At 38.1% G+C, this 19,688-nt stretch overlaps 8 protein-coding genes across 8 annotated transcripts; 1 reads left to right on the top strand and 7 right to left on the bottom strand. All coding sequences in view use genetic code 12, as the record gives it.

Moving 5' to 3' along the window:
- Positions 1-60: 60 nt before the first annotated feature.
- CANMA_000869 (ZCF27) lies at positions 61-3,552 on the bottom strand (the record flags this gene model as incomplete). The annotated part of the gene is made up of 1 exon (XM_051818265.1): positions 61-3,552. The coding sequence occupies one exon, from the start codon at positions 3,550-3,552 to the stop codon at positions 61-63; it is 3,492 nt and encodes a 1,163-aa protein (XP_051673471.1).
- A 916-nt stretch (positions 3,553-4,468) lies between these two features.
- ILV6 (acetolactate synthase regulatory subunit) lies at positions 4,469-5,359 on the bottom strand (the record flags this gene model as incomplete). Its single annotated transcript, XM_051818264.1, has 1 exon — positions 4,469-5,359. The coding sequence occupies one exon, from the start codon at positions 5,357-5,359 to the stop codon at positions 4,469-4,471; it is 891 nt and encodes a 296-aa protein (XP_051673470.1).
- A 793-nt stretch (positions 5,360-6,152) lies between these two features.
- Positions 6,153-6,530, bottom strand: PGA53 (Pga53p; the record flags this gene model as incomplete). The annotated part of the gene is made up of 1 exon (XM_051818263.1): positions 6,153-6,530. One exon carries the CDS (start codon positions 6,528-6,530, stop codon positions 6,153-6,155), a length of 378 nt encoding a protein of 125 aa, XP_051673469.1.
- A 1,759-nt stretch (positions 6,531-8,289) lies between these two features.
- Positions 8,290-9,387, bottom strand: CANMA_000866 (uncharacterized protein; the record flags this gene model as incomplete). The annotated part of the gene is made up of 1 exon (XM_051818262.1): positions 8,290-9,387. The coding sequence occupies one exon, from the start codon at positions 9,385-9,387 to the stop codon at positions 8,290-8,292; it is 1,098 nt and encodes a 365-aa protein (XP_051673468.1).
- Positions 9,388-10,145: 758 nt separating this feature from the next.
- On the bottom strand, positions 10,146-11,258 carry CANMA_000865 (uncharacterized protein; the record flags this gene model as incomplete). The annotated part of the gene is made up of 1 exon (XM_051818261.1): positions 10,146-11,258. One exon carries the CDS (start codon positions 11,256-11,258, stop codon positions 10,146-10,148), a length of 1,113 nt encoding a protein of 370 aa, XP_051673467.1.
- A 343-nt stretch (positions 11,259-11,601) lies between these two features.
- On the bottom strand, positions 11,602-12,825 carry CANMA_000864 (uncharacterized protein; the record flags this gene model as incomplete). The annotated part of the gene is made up of 1 exon (XM_051818260.1): positions 11,602-12,825. One exon carries the CDS (start codon positions 12,823-12,825, stop codon positions 11,602-11,604), a length of 1,224 nt encoding a protein of 407 aa, XP_051673466.1.
- Positions 12,826-14,877: 2,052 nt separating this feature from the next.
- Positions 14,878-16,200, top strand: CRH11 (transglycosylase; the record flags this gene model as incomplete). Its single annotated transcript, XM_051818259.1, has 1 exon — positions 14,878-16,200. One exon carries the CDS (start codon positions 14,878-14,880, stop codon positions 16,198-16,200), a length of 1,323 nt encoding a protein of 440 aa, XP_051673465.1.
- An 804-nt stretch (positions 16,201-17,004) lies between these two features.
- ABP1 (Abp1p) lies at positions 17,005-19,318 on the bottom strand (the record flags this gene model as incomplete). The annotated part of the gene is made up of 2 exons (XM_051818258.1): positions 17,005-18,921; positions 19,100-19,318. The coding sequence occupies 2 exons, from the start codon at positions 19,316-19,318 to the stop codon at positions 17,005-17,007; spliced, it is 2,136 nt and encodes a 711-aa protein (XP_051673464.1).
- Positions 19,319-19,688: the final 370 nt, after the last annotated feature.

The following is a 19,688-nucleotide window of genomic DNA, read 5'->3' as shown; positions in this document are numbered from 1 at the left end:
TTGCATAATATATAATTTATGCCTACATTCCTACTCTCAGTTCATAGTTTGGTATTATACTTATAATCCTGCTAACATTTTCGTAATAAGCTCTTGGTATATAACACAATCGGTCATTTCATTCTTCCAATACTCAAACACAATCTTCAGGTGTTCCAAATTAGCAACAATACTTTCCTTCCCGACCACACTTGAGATCATTTCCACCACGTCTTTAAATGATTTAATTGGCCCAGGTTTACCCAATGCTTCTCCATCCCCGTTTCCTCCCATTGATTGCATCAACAATGTCTGCAACTCCTTATTTGAACTTGCACCAACAATCATCTGCTGAATTTTCTTAAACATGAGATATTGCATAACACTCCCAATGAACAAGTTGCGTATATAGTACCAACTTCCCGGATGCCGATGGCACGCTAATCGAAGTATGTTTAATTTCGGTATTGAAATTAGATTTTGGAAAAATATGCGCAATATTTTAGCTCTAGCTGTAGGCATGTCCTTAATTTTAAAAGCCTCATCAAGGTTATCTGTCGGTGGAGAATCATTCAAATCTTGCTTACCATGCTCAACCAAGTTGGAGAAATCTTCATCGGGGTGCTGCTGTTGATAGAATGGCGGTGCATTACTCAAGTTGAAAAAATCCAAATCAATCTCAATAGCACTTGAAAAGTCATTGGAAGTAGTAATTGTATTTGAATCTGAGGAAAATGGTGTATCAAAGCCAATTTCATTATCAAGCACAGTAGACTGTGGCATGGCGCTACTAATCACGGAAGAAGCAGCATTAACCAAGTCTAGTAACGGGATTTTATCTTCCAAAATTAAATACACCAACGGACGGAATAAAAGCAATTTCGAGGCCAAAACTCTCGTTTTTATGTACATTATTGATTCGGACTGTGCGCGAAGTAATAAATCATCGTCAATTAGAAAATCATCCAAGCTGTCGAATATGTCATTATCTAATTCAGCTGATGCATCTCGTGGGTAGTGATTTTTATCGTCAACCCCATTTGATTTTTTGCTTTGCTTCTTATCGTACTTTTTCTTTATCCGCTTATAAATATAATCGACATCAATTTCCTGTAGTACAAAATATCTAATCTCCGGATTCAAAGAGTTAATGATTCCATTATACTGATTCAAATATCTGATGAAATCGGTCCACACTGTTTCAGTGGCAAATTTTTCCAGGTCCCAAATATGATTCAAGGAGGACTCGAGTGAATAAAAATCATCAAGCATCTTGTTCTCGACTTTTCGAACGGCTATTTCTGTCAAGAAATAATACCACGTGTACTGGTCATCGTACTTTTGAGTTAGTTTCAATACTGATTCACTGTACTTACTTCTGAATTCATCAGTCAATGGATCAGGAACTCTGGGAAATAAAGTTGGTGGAGGGAAACGATTTATTCCTGAATGTGAAACGAATGGAGACAACTCAACATTCAACTCGCATTCTAGCTTTAAACAAGTCCAAAATAACCGATCGAGTACTTCCTTTTGGTCATCATTCGCATTGCTGCTGCCACTCCTTGTCTTCTGTAAATAATACATGATATTTCTACTAGCGTTGACGATAAATTTATGAGCTAGTAGTGGGTTGCTGTTTTGCAAATGCAACTGACTCGTTAATAAATAATACTGTGTTGAGTGTATTGTATTTTCCTTCATAACAAATGGAGCCATTTGAATAATGAACTGTGAGTAAGAGCTCAACTTGTAGGCAATGTGGGTCCTATTTGAAGTAAATGTAAGTGGAATTCCATCAAACCAATGTGAGCCACTTAAGCAACCAATTTTGGTGGATGCTGATTCCTTTACCGAACTTTCAAACGTAGTCAAATTATTCAAATCAACTGGAATGGCCGAAACTCCAAGAGCAGAGATAATCAAAACCAACGGAATGTATTGCACCAAATGGTTTAGCCTCTTAATTTCCCGATCATTTAACTCGATCTTCAGTTCTTGGTACACTTGCACAATGTGTTGCGGTAGTTTTTCTGTTTCAAACATGTCTATTAACTTCATAAATGTAAGTTGTGGAATCTTGGAAAGTAGAAACTGATACAGCTCCAACACAGTAAAGAATTCACACACATCCAATATGGGTAATTTTGTATACATATTGACAAAAAATGAGTTGATGATGTTGGTGAAATTGCTCATCAACAACTGCTCGACGATCTTGAAATCATTAATCTTCTCTTCAAATGAGAGGGTTGTGTCGCCTTTTGCATGAATTAAGAAATTATTTCTGTCGTAAAAGTTTAGTAGCTTTTGTCTGGTTCTATCAACTTCTTCCTGAGTCACATGCAAGTCTTGCTTCAACATATCCCAGTTGATAATCTCAGTGACTGACATGTCCCAGACACAGTTTTCATATTCATGACCCTTCCCAGTTTTGCTTGTAGATTCTAATCCCTTATTATCAACTTCTTTAGGTTTATTTTCTATGTCGTTGCTATCACGCCCATATCCGTCGCTTTTAATTTGATTCAAGTCTTTCAATATAACATCCAACTTTGTCAAAATATTCAATGAGGCCGGATCATAGCTCGAGTAGTCATTAAGTTGGTCGTCGGTACTATATGAACAGTTTGTATTCCCATTACGAGCACAAGACCCACATTGAGGCCGTACATTGTCACACTTGGTTTTCTTTAATCGACATGTATCACATGCAGTAACTGCTCTTTTCCTTGGATAGGTGACAGAGGTTCTTGATAGAGATTTATTCGGTGGTTGAGCTCGTCTTTTGGAACTTCTTTCCTCTGCTTGGGACTTTTCTGGCGTTGGACTTCGACGTTTCAGCCTCGTTGAGCTTTGCGAAGGAGACGACACTGAATCTGTAGGAGGAGGTATTGTTGGCGCGGTAGAATTTTGACCCTCTTCGCCGACTTCTTTTTTCACTATGGGCAGTTGCGAGTGAAACTGGCTTTGAGGAGTAGAGTTGATTGCCCCTTGAAAGCGAACCGACCTATATTGAGTTGCCATAGGTCCAAAATTCTGCGGAGACTGCAGCGGTGCTGGCTGTGGCTGAGGTTGAGGCTGAGGTTGCGGCTGTATCTGTGGATGTGGCTGAGGTTGCGGCTGAGGCTGCGGCTGTATCTGTGGATGTGGATGTGTCTGTAGTTGTGGTGGTGGTGAAGATTGATATTGGTAATGAACAGGTGGTTGGTTCTGCTGTGACTGAGAGGGTGGATATTGTACAAATTCTGGTATTTGTTGATATACTGGTGTGTAATACAGCTGTATCCCTCCTCCCTGATGCATCAGCGGTGGTGGTGGTGGTGGCGGCGGTTGTTGTCCTTGGTGGCCATTTCGGGTATTTAATTGATGTGGTAGAGGCAACTGTTGTTGATGATGTTGTGGCCGGTATTGCTGATCTGGGTACTGAGGAGGTTCAGGTAATGGTTGTGTTTGATAGTACCCACTCGTGTACTGTTGTACGTAGTACGGTCCTGGTAGTTGTTGCTGTTGTTGCTGCTGTTTCTGTGAAGTATTTCCATTTTCTTCCTGTTGTGACTCTTGATTCAGCATTGTAACTTGTAGTTGCAAGTCCTCGGGCAATGATGAGTATTGAGTTTATTACTTCAGTTCAGTGCTGTGTATGCATATCTCTCTTGCAAATCACAAGCACTTTTCATATACCAAAATCTGGAGAAGGCAGATGAAAATGTTTTAGTCTTGCAACGTGTTATGTACGCAAAGTACAAAAACCTAAAACCGAAGATCTAAAATTACAAAATGAATTCAGTGTTGTTAGTCTGGGTAAATGCAGTGTGGTTGGTAAAAGATTAATCTTGCATTAAAGTACACGTAACTGATACTATTCTGTACAAAGCGTGATATTTTCTTTGATGAAATTTTTGAACGTTAGCGAGATTAAAATTGGGAGTTACAAAACTAATTTATTTTCTCGGGCGATCGATTATTAACCGATACTACATCAATTAGTTAGTTACATACAGAGACCGGGTCAAAGATGAAATGGCATGCGCGATAGGTGAGTAATATTATTCTTTAGGTTAACTAGTGACACTCCACGTAATGAGAAAATTGAAGTTGAAATACACAAAGCGAACTAGGATCGTGCAATCTCACTTTGTGTTTAGCCATGAGGTTCTAGTATTGGGGGAGTTAAACGTATAAAGTCAAAAAACGCGCCTTCTCCTTTCCCTTTCCTGTGAAACCCAAGAGTCTATGTCACTGGTGCATTGGAATTCAATTCCAACCAGCAAAGAAAATGTTGTAACATTCCATAACCAAGAAATTAAATTCTCTCGTAAAAATGCAACTTAATGCAAGACAATAATGAGGAGCCTCACATTTTTATTTAATAGTTGGCCTTCAATATTATATAGGTTTCAGTATTTATTGTCAATAAAAAATTATAAAATCACAAACTGCTCAATTTTTATACAAGACGCTTTCTCTCCCTTCTCCAAAGCATGAATTAACCTGGAGGTAATTGAGAAGCATCAACAATATCGGATGCATCTACTGGGACTTCATCTTCTTCAGCACTATTCAATGGAGTTCTTGGTAATGCAATCATACCTGATCTTGCCAATTCCAAAATTCCAAATGGATGCAACAAGGTAACAAATGCCGATACTCTACTTGGTTTAGCACTCAATTCAACAACCACATTGCGATCACTTATATCAACAATTTTACCACCAAATTGTTTAGTAATTGTAGAGATATGATCTAAATGAATATGTTTTTGTCTCAAAGCTTCACTGGGTGCCAAATTTGATGGATGGAAAGCCGATTCAGTGGCCGACAAATCAGGAATTGATGATGCATCATCAATATGTAATTGATGAGTAGCAATCAACTCTTGGAAATATTCTGGTCCCAATAACGATACCCTAGCTAAAAGCAACTCACGTTTAATAATTTCAGCATTGGTGTAATCCAATACAGCATAAACTGGAACTAAATCTTCAATTTGTCTTCTTGCTTGTTCAACAACACCATCTTGGCCCTTCAAAACAATGGTCATACGAGATAAATCCTTAACTTCAGTATTACAAACAACCAATGAATCAATGTTGAATCCTCTAGCTGCCAACGTACCAGAAACGCCTGACAATACCCCGGGCTCATTTTGAACCAAACAGTTGAGAACATGTTGTTTTGGTGGAGCCTTTGATGGTACTGGTGTTTCGTAAAGAATTGAAGAAACGGCAGCGTTTGCTGACCAGTTGGGGGTGTCTATTGTTGGTAATGGTGGTCTTTTTTGGTTGCGATGCAATGTCTTGTAAGCTAAAGCCGAGGTTGAGCTCGATGACTTTGCCCTTATAGACTGTCTGATTAAACTAGACGATCTTTTGAACATTTGAAAATATGTGTGATGTTGCTAGGTCAGATCCAGGTGAAAAGGGTTTCTCTGATGAAAATTTTTGGAGAAGTTGTTTGATTTCAACTTTTTTTTTCTCTCTTTTTTTGGTGTCACATTTTGTGAGTCACTATCTCTTGGGAAGGAACTAGGACGACTGGATTGGTGTTTGGTCGGCGAGTAAAGGGAGAGAAGAAAGAAAAAAACGATTACTTTGGTCGATCGGTCGTACTAGGCTCGCCTACGCGAATAAAAATAGGCTTTTGAAAGAAATGTCTCTCGCTCATACGGAAAGCGCTACCTGCTATCCATAGTAAAGCCGGCGTCTAATCCCGCGTTTCCAATGTAACGCACGAGCACGAGGTATTGAAATGTTTACGTTCTAAAGTTGTAAATTTGCAAAGAAATAACAAAAGCCTTTCAAGGGCATTGTTTCGCCCCTTTGCAATAATCCTTGGACCTTTAATTGAAGATACAACGTGGGGCCATTTATGGAGTGTTGTTGCATTTTAAAATTTAATTTTAATTCTTTTTTTTTTTCCTTTTTCTCCGAGGAAGAGAGCCACATGTCTCAGACACGAGGAGAGAAAGCATCATCGAGCCGATTGACTACGAATACGCCTAAACCCATTCAGTCATGAACTTGTAATATTCATTTGCTTATTCAAATCTGGTAAAAATCACTTTAATGTGTATTAAAATATTGTCAACTAAACTTTAATAAATTTTCTTAATAAAATACGACCAAGGCAAACCTCGCTATTTTTAAAATAGCAATTGTCATGCATCAGATTTACAACAACAAACCTAAAGCAACCAACAATGGGCCACCTACACTAGCAGCAATGGCATCAGCACCGGCGGTCTTGGTAATTGAGTGAGTTGAAGTCTTGTGTTTAGTCGAAGTAGATGAGTGCTTCTTTGATGAGTGGGAAGTAGTGGTGGTAGTAACTGAAGTGACATGAGATGAAGTGGTAGTAGTAGCTTTGGTAGTTGACTTGGTTTTCTTGGTAGCTTCAACCTCAGAATCTTCTTCTTTCAAATTGACAATTGCTGGGTAACCATATTCAGTGTCTTGAATAACCAATTCATCGTCGTTGATTAATCTAACTTGATCCAAGTTTAAAGCCAAGGTGACAGTAGCGAGAGTGAAGATAGTGGTGAATTTCATATTTGTCGGTGATAGTATATATACGGTGAAATTTTGATAAATGAAAATAAAAAGAAGAAATATCAAGCGTCTTATATAGAAATGTATGCAATAAAATTTAAAAGGGGAGAAATTTGTGCTTTAATATAATTTTGTTACACAACAATGCAGCAAAGAATCATTATAAAAGATCATACATTACATGAACTCAACAAACATACATACGCACACTCCTTTGCTTTAATAAACCATCTCTTTAATGAAAATAAAAAAGTTTTAGATTGCTATTGTTTGGCTATTTGTGTAATCTAATTAGATTGGGTAGTGTACCATGTGATTGAAAATTAATTTAACGCAAAACGCTTTTCGTCTAAAGGCGTGTACTTTGCTCAAAACATTATACTATACAACTAAAATGTAGACCTCAACCTACCTCTAGACGATTTAGGATGATCTTTGAAACGCTCGCATAATCTCAAGATGCGTTTATGCATCACGGTTGAAGGCTAGGAAAAGGTTATGCAGTTTGCGCTTCTGTATAGCGCGTTTCTTTATCATTAGCTTAGTTGCTTCTAGAAGCCTTTTGCATTAACAACAGACCTAAATTGCCGTCCATTGCTAACCAAAGAACAAACTAACCAAAGGTTAGTTGTGAATAAACTTTTCTAAATTTGGGCCAGACCAAAAAGTAAAAAAAATTTTCCAAAAGCCTTTATTATTCGTACAAATTGATGCCAAAAAAAGGAAGAAAACAAAAAGAAGTTTTGCTTTGTCCCATTACGAATCCAATTGAAATTGAAAGACCATTGAGACAAGCATAGTGGTGGTGGGGAGAGTATGTTAGACACTATATTCTTCCAAATAGCGCTAACATCTTAAGGTAGAATCTTTAGTTAATAGCCTTGAGTGAATTTTGCTCACCACTGTTCGTACTTTTGCAACTGCTTGAGAATTGTGAGTAGTCAATTCAAAGTACGAGAAAACGTCGCCCAACTTAACCTTACACAAAAAGGCCACTTCTCTTCTTCTTTGACGAAAACTATTCTATGTAAATGTGTAGAACATTCGGGAATTTCAGAAATGATTCCATTGTAGAGACGACAATGATAATAACAATGGTAACTTTGTCAACAATCAAATTTATTGTCACACGACCAGTAACACTTTCAAGAAAATAAAGTCAAAAAGTCAAAGCCGTTACAAAAGTCACGCCAAAAAGATTATATTATATGTGTTATATTATTAGACTTATTATTTAAAGTTGTCGTAATTTTAAATCAGTCAGAAGCAAAGAGCGGCATTGGCCTTCAAATGCAACATGGTTTAAAAATACCTTGGCAAGTGCATCAGGCAGTTGATGAAAGTCTAACTTTAACTACAAACCTTATTTTCGATTCCTGGGCCCTTGTAGTGTAGCAAAGGTCAAAACTCTAAGTTAGTGTTGTTAATAAAAGGAATATATACATTTAGACTCAAGGGAAATATGTCTGTACATAAAGCAAATGGAAATTCTAGATATAGCTCCATTTGTGTAATGTCGCGTTTAAGTTACGACAACGATACGACAGCCCTACATGGTCCAACTGTAAAACTCAGGCTGATCTATAATATGAACAGGATATTCCGTTTACAACCTCCTCCTTCCCTATGCGATATGCAATACACTCTCTCAAGATCTGCTTTGATTCCACTGTTCAATTAAAAAAAATCACCATCAATTAAAAAAATTCAAACTAGAAACTAAATACTCCATCTATATGCAATAATACTCACAACATGTTTAAGCCGTAGCTTGTCTTCTTTCTTCTGCTTCCTCTTCTTTAGTTGGTTTTGCAACTTCCAACAAAATCTTACCTTGAGCTCTTCCACCGTTTAACTTATCAATAGCTTGATGCAAATCATTGAATTGGTAAACTGAATCAATAAAGAGTTTAACTTGACCGCTTTGAACCAAATCTCTGGCTGAATCAATCCAACCTCCATTGTAATCTAAAAATCCAAAACTATAATCATAACCAAGGAATCCCCAGGCGGCCAATTTCTTTCTCAACAATGAACTTGTGTATGCGAAAAATGAACTACCTGGGTTAGTTGTATGATAAGCACCACCTTTCTTCAAAATGTGCTTAATTTCGGGGAATAATTCCTTACCTCCAACTGTATCCAAGATGTGATCAAATGGCCCTGACTCCTTAACACTTTCCAAGACTTGTTGTAAAATATTTGGGTTTTTTCTGTAGTCAATTTGTGAAGTAGCTCCCAAGTCACTAATCAAATCAGCATTCTTTCCAGAATTCGTAGTGACAATTTCCTTAGCTCCCTTTATTCTACATAATTGAACGGCATATCTTCCAACTGATGTACCAGCACCCAAAATCAAAATCTTCTCATCCTTGATTTTCAATCCTCTTGAGATTTGCATAGCAGTACCCAAAACCAATGGAAATGAAGCAGCTTTAGCAAGATCAATGTTTGTGGCTTTGGTAGCAATAGGCGATTTAGTTGGATCGAGAAGCAAATATTCAGCACATGAACCTCTATCAATCATTGGTGCTTGAATACCTTGAACTAAATCGCCAACCTTGACTTTGGTTGAGGTGTGGTTACCAATAGATACAACTTGACCCGAGTAATCCTTACCGAATCCTTGTTTTGAATTGATGAAACGAATAAAAGCTGGTTTAGCCTTGTAAAGCTTGTAATCAACCGGGTTTAATGAGGCATAGTTGATTTTAATCAAGATTTTTCCATCAGGGGCAATGTAGTCTCCACTCGAAGACTTGACCAAGTCAACGGATTCTTGGATTAATTCAATAGGGTTGTTACCATTCTTGTAAGCCCAAGCTTTGTATTCGAGTTTCGGTGTCTTAAAAGGCATTTTATAGTAATGTAGTTGTAGTATACCTCAAAAGAAAGTCTGTTACATATGAAGGCAATGCAAGTTGGGGGTAATTGTTTGTTTATATATGGGGAGTTAAAGTCATTATTCCCATTCCCGGAGATAAAAAAAAAAAAATATTTAGTTGTGACACAAACTGAGTTATGTGTTGTATTTTATGAGCGGCTACAGGTAAGGGATGCTGGTGGAAAACAAAAGAAGGATTTGTGATAGTTTTGGTGTTTTCTTATTTTCCACAGTGTGTCTAGCATGTGCACTTTACGAACTGTGTAAGTCTAAAAAAGGTAGCAACTTTAACTATTTTCTTAGGATTGCTGTCAGTCGGTTGAAGTTGAAGCAGAAGTGAAGTCTACATGGCTTAATACAACACTCAGCGCGCTTTGGTATAGGTAAGTCAAAGCTCTAGCACTGCTACTTCCATTATCAGCATAGTGGTAACGTCGCATGCGTCTTTTGTGAGATTTGTTATTATTTGTGAATTTTTCCATCTTCGGATAAATTTCCGGTCTTAGTATCCGTTTCCGTCTTGTTTTATCCGTTATGTGGATAATTAATCAATCAAATAGACGCGCATTTAGCATCGTCAAAAGAAAAGCTTGACAGGCAAAGCACAGCCAGCGGTGGCAAATGTAATTACACGACACCTGGAACTACTTGCGAGATGATATGAAAAGAGATATGATTACTTTGTTTTTAAAAACTGTCGAACAAAATGCAATTAAACTTCGTCTATTTAACTACTTGAATGGGTTAATTTCAGTTTGTTCATTTGGTTTGGCAACTTCCAATACAATCTTACCTTGAGCTCTACCATTCTCTAATTTATCAATTGCCTCATGCAACTCACCAAATGGATAAACTGAATCAACAAAAATTTGTAATTTACCCCCTTGTAACAAGTCTCTTGCCGCATTTATCCATCCTTCGTTGGCTCTATTCGAATAAAGCAACCCTATAGTATAATGATACTTCAACAACCCCAATCTCGAACGAGCCATTCTAAACCATGCCTTGGTAGTACCAATTAATGCATCCATTCCTACCCCTGGACTATCACCAACTATAGTATAGTAAATACCACCTTTTCTGATAATCGAATCTATCTCAAGAAACAATTGAGTTCCACCCCAGCAATCAATAATATAATCAAATTCACCCGATTTTTTAACGCTCTCCAACACTGGGTTCAAGAAATTGGGGTGTTTTCTGTAGTCAATTTGTGAAGTAGATCCAAGTTCTGTGATTAAATCACTATTCTTGCTCGAGTTGGTAGTCACAATTTCTCTGGCTCCTCCGATCTTGGCCAATTGAACACTATATCTACCCACTGACGTACCAGCACCAAGCACAAGTACTTTACTACCCTGGAACTTCATATCATGAGTCATTTGTATAGCGGTTCCCAAAACTAATGGAAACGAAGCGGCTTCAATTAAATCAATATCGGTAGGTACGGTTGTAATTGGTGACCAAACAGGATCAACTAACAAGTATTGAGCACATGATCCCCCTCCATATATTGGCCAGTTCAATCCTTGGACTAAATCTCCAGCTTTAACATCAGTCTTGGTGTTGGCACCAACTGATAAAACTAGTCCTGAAAAATCTTTACCAAATCCCTTTTTGGTGTTGTAATAGGTTAAAAAAGCTGGTGTTTTCTTATACACTTTGTAATCAACTGGGTTCAATGAAGCATAATTGATTTTGACCAAAATTTTACCTTTTGGAGCAACGTAGTCGCCATTGGGTCCTTTTACCAAGTTGATGGTTTGGTCAACAAGCTTAATTGGACTACTACCGCTTCTATACGAGTATGCTTTATAGGTAATTGCTGGTGATTTTAATGACATATTTGATTCTACTGTTTGGAAAAAGCAAACCTTTGGTACAGGGAGAAAAAGGGGATAGCAAAAGAAGAAAGAAAGATTTGAATACTTATTTATAGAAGGTAAGACTCTAGTGCGGTTATAAGAAACGCACGGATGTCAAAAAAATTTGTTCTTTTTTTGTGTGAATTATCCGCCCCTTGCCCCACGCGCGGCTCATATTTCATAAATTGACCAGTTAAAAAACTTAACATTCTCTTGGTATGTCTGTTTAAATTTTTATCCCATCAGAGACGAAAGACGAACCTTGTGAGAGGTCGTAATGTAAGGAGGGTGAAAGATGATTTCGCAACTCAATATTCATTTATTATTCCTCTTGCCCCTGTATATACGGCGGAGGTAAACTATTTAACGTTATTTGTTCGTCATCAGAATTAACTTCCGAATAAGCGTCATAAGTAAAATGGTCATCGTCATCTTCTTCATATTCCTCCTCTCGGCGTAAATCTCCACCTTCTCGTTTATTCTTATCAACCGTAGCCCAAAAATCAGGCGGGAAATCATTTGACCGATCATCTTCCTCCTCGTCAATTTCTGATCTTTCCAACAAGATATCAGCATTGAATTTATTATAAGCTGGGGGTGCCGGTCCAGTTCCTTCCAATGGAGCATACCGCCAATTCTTGACATTACCCTCAATGAAAACAAACCCGCGTTGTCCTAAGTTAACATGAACCGAACAAATGTTATTAGCACCAATAATGGGGAAAATTTGTCCACTCCGAGGAAGTTTAAAGTTTTTTATATGTCCACCAATTTTCGATTCACTAACCTTTTTACCATTACGGGTGAAGAAAATCGTGCCTGATCGAGTTCGATATCCAACTCCAACAACGTCACCTTCGGATAATTTGGGAAATGGCGGTTCGGATGTAAAGGGAAACGGTTGATTGTGTCTTCTATAGCCATCGGAATCGTAACTGACCGAATGGGGGTGACGGCCCGGTAGTCTAAACCAAGGGTATGGCTTGATTCCTAATCCTATTGATATTAAAGTATCTTCATCTTCGGCTGCTGTTTCTGGTAAGGAATATATCTTGGCTTCATAGTAATATACTTCATTCTTCATGGGTATTGGCAAATTAGTCTCAGTAGAACATTCAAACTTTTTGAAAAAATTCAACTCAGTCTTATTCACAATCAATAAATCATTATTGGTCAACATTTGATCTTTGACAAATTCAAATGCATTTATGCCCTTTTCTTGAACTAATAAATTTTGACTTAGGGTTAAATCGCCAATATAATAAGGGTTCAGTTCGAGAAATTCCCGTGATTGGAAAAAAATTTCTTGCTCATCACTATTTAGTTCAAGGTATGCTTGGTTTTCTTCTTCTCTTCTTAAATCATCTTCAGTGGCCCTATTTGATCGATGGACAAGGTAGACAATTAACGCCGAAACGAAAATTATACCAAACACTGACAGTAGGCTTATTATGACTACAAGAAGTGCGGTACTAACCTTGCCGTTGCTTCCGTGTGTACGGTTGTAGGGTGGTATTATCTCTGGTTGGTCAAATTTAAGATACATATTTGTTGCCTAAATGGGGTTATGATGTGGTGTGGGGTCTAATAGTTAGGTATAGTTGTGATTTTAGCTGCTATTGCGCTGCTCTTTATTTAGCTATGGTAGGATCTGGTATCTCCTTATGTTTTGGGCTGATGGTCGTTGAGCACTAATAGATGGATGGGTTGATGAATGTATCAAATGGAAAGATTCGTCTACTGATAACGGAAATTGAACAAATGATTCTTTTTTTAGATGTCATTAATTTAAAATTTCTTTTTGTTTCTTTTTCGCGCTACCGAGATATTTTAACCGAAGAAGATGACCAATGCTGAACAATGCAAATCAAATTCAAGCATGAAGATGGTGGGGAGCTTATGATAAGAGTCACTTTGAAAGATAATCTTGTTATGCTGATCCTGTACTTACTTGCCCTAAAAGCTTTATTGTGGTTTATAGCAAATAGTGTTTTTTGTTACCCATTGAGATACATCTAATGCAATCAGTTAAGGCAACTCCCTCAATATGGAGGCTCTAATTCGCCTCTTCATGAAAATACTATAGATAAGAAGCAGGGAAAAGGAAGGTTTCCATTTCAAAAGAGATTAACGCATAGACTCTGTACAACATAGTGTGTCGCTTTTGTGATCTGACCCTGAGAGGCAACAGGACATTGCAACTTATTGTTCTGTAGTGGAACAATTCCGTCATTGACGAGAATTGTGTCTATACTTGTAAGGGTCTCTAAAAGACGTTTTCCTGTTTGTATTTATTGCTACAATTTATAGGAGGACTACTTAAGCTTGTGCCACATATGAATTGACAACACTCATTGAGCAGGAAACCATTTGCAATTCACGATGATGAAAGAAAGGAAAAAGTAAAAAAAGAGGCTTTCTCGTATCCTTCTCATCAAAGTGGTCTATTTCGCGGTACACTTGCAAGGCTTTTACTCTTTAAGCTGTACTGTCTGTCTTGAGAAACGCGTAGAGCGTGTTTTATTACCCTTTTTCTGCTCATATTTAGACCTACCACCGTAAGTTAGTACTATATGATCTTGGTCAATAGTTCGTCATTAACCACGGGTGATGATTGGTGTAGAGCTTGGTCACATTCTGAACTGCGCCTACAACTGAGAGTACAAAAATGGAAAAAATTGAATGGAATATTAACAAGGCCTGGGGAAAGGAAACATCTGAGTCAGAATAGGAGCAGTTGGATCTGGTGGCTGATTCGACTCAAATGATTCGATTAATTCATATTCAAAGGATGTCACTGATAGGGGTTGCTGGTGACCACAATGTATTTACAGAGATGAAACCAATTAATTGTCCTGATTTGGAAAGTCCGACCAGCGCGATTTGCCGAGTTAAAAAGAATAAAAACTGAAAAGTGACGTCTTTCGTAGCCACAAATTATTGCCTTGTTTAGATCAATTGATTTAGAATAATGGAGAGTCAGTTATTTCTAGAATTACGCATAACTTATAGTTAGTATAACAGGTGGTTACTACTCGTCTAAGCCTTTGATGTGGTTATTGTGTTAACTTCCACCTTTGACGAAAGGAGAAAAATTTTGATAATCAACGAGAATTTTTTTTTTTCATTTTGGCGTCTGTTTTCATTTTTAAAGGGAGAGACAAACAACAAACACTATTGTGTTATACTTTGTACGCACAATCTGGAAAACTCTAATCTTGTAAATGATCTACGACTGCGTATAAAGCAGTTATTATGGAACTCTTCTGCAGTCTCTATCCTCCCCCCCCTTTGAATTTAACTTTTTTTTCTTGTGCTATGTTTACATAGTTCTATTTTTATCTCATGTCACCTGCAGAACCATAAATAATAAGAAAATTAATTATTTAACTTGATGTAGTTAAATTGGTTTATATCGGCCCGTGCTCGTGTAAGCAGAAACAAGGCTCTGCTGGTGTATTAAACTTCTCTATAACCTCTCTTCTTAGGATGTATATATATATATATATATATATAGCGAAGTCATCAACGTTCATTTCTTCCATTTACCTTTTGCTTTAACTATTTGTTAACTTACAACACAAAGATTATACACACTATGCTAATATCACACGCATTTTCACTCGCTACATTAATCGTAACAGCTACTGCTGCAACAACAAGTACCTCGTCGTGCAACCCAGTCAAGTCGCTGTCATGTTCTCCAGATTCAGCATTAGGAGGATCGATTCAAGAAGATTTTAATGATGGTTTGGGTTCTTATTTTACCAACCTGGGCAACCAAGGTAATGTTACTACTAGTGATGAAGGATTGTCACTCACTATTAATAAAAGATACGATAACCCATCAGTCCATTCGAATTTTTATTTGATGTTTGGATATGTTGAGGTTGAATTAAAAGCTGCTGAAGGAAAAGGAATTGTATCATCATTCTTTATGCAAAGTGATGATTTGGATGAAATTGATATTGAGTTATTTGGTGGTGATGAATACGAATGGCAATCAAACTACTTTGTTCAAGGAAATACCTCCACTTATGATCGTGGTGGATATCACCAAATCACCCCTAATCCGTTGACAAACTATCATAAATATGCCATTAATTGGACCAAAGACTCATTGGATTGGATAGTTGATGGGTCAGTTATTAGGTCTTTAAAAATTACCAATTCACAAGGTTATCCACAAACACCAATGAGGATCTATGCTGGAATATGGGCTGGTGGTGATCCATCAAACGAAGAAGGAACCATTGAGTGGGCCGGTGGTGAAACCGATTACAGTGATGTGCCATTCACTATGCATATTAAATCGATCACAGCTATTGATTATTCAACCGGTAGTGAATATTCTTACTCCGACCAAAGTGGGTATTGGCAATCAATTGATGCTGAAGATGGTGAAGTTAATGGCAGATATAGCGATGCCCAAAGTGACATTAGCAAAGTTGAAGATGGTGAAAGCATAGAAAACAGTGGATCAAGTGGATCATCGAGTACCTCCGAAACCAGTTCATCTACAGAATCTAGTTCATCTGAATCTAGCTCTTCTAGTTCAGCTTCTAGCTCGTCAGATCAAGCTTCATCTACGCAAGACTCGCTGTCATCTTCTGAATCGGAAGCTTCTGTGTCTACTGCTGGAACCACTAATGAATCGTCTGGCTCCACACTGGCCGCTCAGAGCACCAACAATGCAAAAGCTAATGCTTCTACTGCTTCTACTGCTTCTTCTGCTTCTACCGCTTCTGTTAGCACTAGAGAATCATCGTCCGCCAAATCAGAAACAACTACATCATCTAGTGAAACGGCATCAGTATCTTCTTCATCTGAAAGTTCTGCTACTGGAATTACACCATCAAGGCCAATGTTATTGGTTACGTTTTTAGTTCTGTTTGTTTCACTTGGTGTTGTTCTTGTATAGACTCTTTAGAATGCGTTAATAATATTCACTATTTTTGCCTCAACTTAATTCTACTTGCTTCTTTTTTGCCTCAACTTAATTCTACTTGCTTCTTTTTTGCCTCAACTTAATTCTACTTGCTTCTTTTTTGCCTCAACTTTGTTGCAAAACTTAGGTAAAATATTTTTTTCTTTTTCGCAACCAAATCGGGGGAAGCTCAAAATGAACATAGATCTGCGCAAAACATTAATTATGGAGCGTGCTAACATCGCTCAAAAAGAACAAACTGTCTTACTTCCGAAGGTAGAGAAAAGAAAAGGACGCATGATGATGGAAAGTCTTTAAAATGGCTTAAAATGGTTGATACAACGTTGAACACGAATTAAAAGGCTTTATCATCAACAAATTTTTGAGGTTTATTACCACCCATGTCTGACACAACCTAAAAAATATTTGGAACTCAGGCAAGTAGAATTGATTCTATTACCTTCCTACTTCTATAAATGGTTTACAATTTATAGTCTAGGTTTCGAAAAGTCACGCTACTCAAAAATCATCTTTAGGTTAATAATAAAAGACATTTGAAACAGAAATTAGTGCAGTGGCACAGTTGTTTCACTACTGACTGGGTGGCCAAGCTGGTTAAGGCGTGTGACTGTTAATCACAAGATCGAGAGTTCAATCCTCTCCCTGGTCGTTTATTTTTTTCGCGTTTTTTTAGCACTATTTATACGCGCAAAATTTATATTCTACACTCAACTTCCAAAGGAAAATTTTCCGAAGTTAACTTTATTTTCTACTCGAGAATTTCCTTATACAGATAATCTACTCATTCAAGGTGACGTAATTCGCAGGGAAAAGACCAACTTCACCAGTCTTTGAATGTTTTCCTGACCACCAGTCTTCATCAACAAAATCAATCTCTACAATGAGATCACCCTCTGCGAAACCAATTTCGTTATCCTCATCCTTTTCGTAATCATACTCGGCAGTAGCAGTTACGGAATCTGTCTTTTGTGAACTTGGGTCTACAGCAGGTTGTTCTTCATCCTCTTCCTCTTCTTCTTCCACTTCAGGCTCTGGCTGTCTTGGAGGTGGTGGAGGCAAGTTTCTTGCTGGTAAGGTTGCTGGTTTTTCATCTTCATCTTCTTCATCTTCATCATCGTCTTCAAAACCTTTATTAGCCGGAGGCAAATTTCTTGTAGGCAAGACAGGTGGTTTAGGCTCGTTTGGTTCTGAACCACGAGATGGCAAGGATGGAGGTAAGTTCCTTGCTGGCAATCTAGCGGGTTTCTCATCCTCTTCATCCTCCTCCTCCTCCTCTTCTTCTTCTTCTTCTTCCTCTTCAGGCTCTGGTTGTCTTGCAGGTGGTGGCGGTAAGTTTCTTGCTGGTAAGGTTGCAGGCTCTTCTTCCCCCTCTTCTTCCTCCTCTTCATCATCATTTATTTTGGCATTTCTCTCAAACTTGTTGGTCAATTCTGACGCATGACTCTCGAAGGTTTCATTTTGACCATTCTCTGAACTTGGCTCTTCATTGGCTGCGACAGTCTTGTACTTACCTCTCTTTTCAGCCCAAATTTGTGCTGGTGTCTTACCATTCTCGGCTCCAAAATTTCTCGACAAGCCCCCAACGACTTTATCGCTTCTGTCATTCCTAGTTGCACCAAAAGTTGGTTTTGCTCCAAATGAGGGTGCCCCAGAAGATGTCGCATTTGATTTGTACCTATCAGCAACTGAATGCCCAACTTTTGGCTTTGGAAGTGATGTCAATCTACCATCATTTTGTTCGTAAGTCTTCATACGCTCACTTAAAGGTTTAGGAGATTCTTCCTCTTGTTTGTCTTGAGATGCACTAAACTTCGACTTAGGGGTGGAGCTAATAGTGTCGGACTTTTGTTTTCTCAATTCTTCGATATTAACCTTCGTGGGCTTGTAAGTGGAGGGGATATTCTCCAATGGCTTTTCGTCAAAGTCACGTTCTTCAACATCTTGAGCATCGCCCCAGCCATCATCATTCGAGTGAGGTTTTGGCTTATTACCAGAAGATACCGCAGCAATTGGTTTTCCAGTAGATTTTGGAACAAACGACAGCTTGTTAGTGGATGATACTGGTTTTGAGACAATTGGTTTGGAAACGTTCGCAGCAGCGGCTGCTGGTGCTGGTGGTTTCTTTGACGAACCATCCGCAATAGTCGAATATCTTGCACCAGCAGCTGCACAGACCTGGTTCAAAAAGTCATCAACATCCAAATCATCCTGGTCTCTAGCTGTAATTTGGATATGGTATCCATTGAAAATCTTTGAGATTTCAGCAAAATTGTTTGCAAACGACATTCTTAATTTCGCTGGTGCATTATCGGGACACCAACCTAACAATATGTTCTTGGATACATCAGAGCCAGGGACAGTAACTCTCACCAAACCAAATTGAACTTGACCGTCATTGAAGTTTTCAACAAATTCATCCAATGATCCATTGCCGGTCTCTGAAACGTCCAATGTTGCATTTTTGTCAACATAATAAACAACGAAGGAAACATTGGGATCCCCTTTCACAACTTTGAGGTAGGGGTCTTGAATTCTTTTAGAATTGGTTGAGGTGTCTATCTTTTCCATCTTTTCTGCGCAAATGTAAATTTGTAAATTGTATTCGAGAGGCAATTGGCTAAAAACGGGCGAAGTTTGCTGAAAATTCAACACAGTTCGGTCACTGATTTCGTTCTTGTCGCTACCACGTGCGGTCTATAAAAAGTCCGTCCGTCCACACTATCAGTACGAATCATTATGAAGAGATGAGAGCTAACTACAACAAGAGTTTGTTATAAACAAAGTGTAGTTCATGATATTTCTACCTAGCTAAAAATACACATCTGTAATATTTACATAAACAGGTGCGAAATGACCTATCATGGCAAAACACAGCGAGGGGATTACCAGTAATCCTTCCTCCGGTAAACCCAACAACAGCAGTGCTAGCGAATGTTAACGGGAAGACCAGTGCTTTCATGAACTTGATTTCACCAATGCGTATACCAAGCACCACATCATAATGTACCCTGGAAGGTTTCCTGTAAGGCCCTGAATGAATATCTCTTGGATTGGGTTTTTGAAAAACTTGTAAATATTTCCTTCTCCACATAGGATATAGAACGATGCATTCGTTAGCGATAAACCAACAAAGAAAAAGAGAAAGCCGTTTAAAGATTCAAGTGTTAAGATTCCCGCAACGACTCCCAAGATTAAAGAAGCAACATCCTGTATGTACTGTAGTTTCTGTTTGTTGGTATCGATACTCAATTGACTATAAAACCTTTTCGATTCTGTCATTGATATTAAGATGTATGAGGATCAATGTATGGATGGATAATGTGCAAGTGGCTTGAGTTCCTGTGGGTGATCTCTCCAATAGGTTTTATGTTTAAGTCTATGATTTTTTTTTATTTTTATTTTTTTTCTTTATTTCACTCGCAGCTAGGCCCAAGCGTTTTTAGCAAAAAGTGGCAAAACGC

Source organism: Candida margitis, assembly GCF_024628925.1.
Source record: "Candida margitis strain CBS 14175 chromosome Unknown scaffold26, whole genome shotgun sequence".
Taxonomy (NCBI): domain Eukaryota; kingdom Fungi; phylum Ascomycota; class Pichiomycetes; order Serinales; family Debaryomycetaceae; genus Lodderomyces; species Lodderomyces margitis.
Note: the sequence above shows the minus strand (reverse complement) of the source record. Positions and strands in the feature narration are given on the sequence as shown.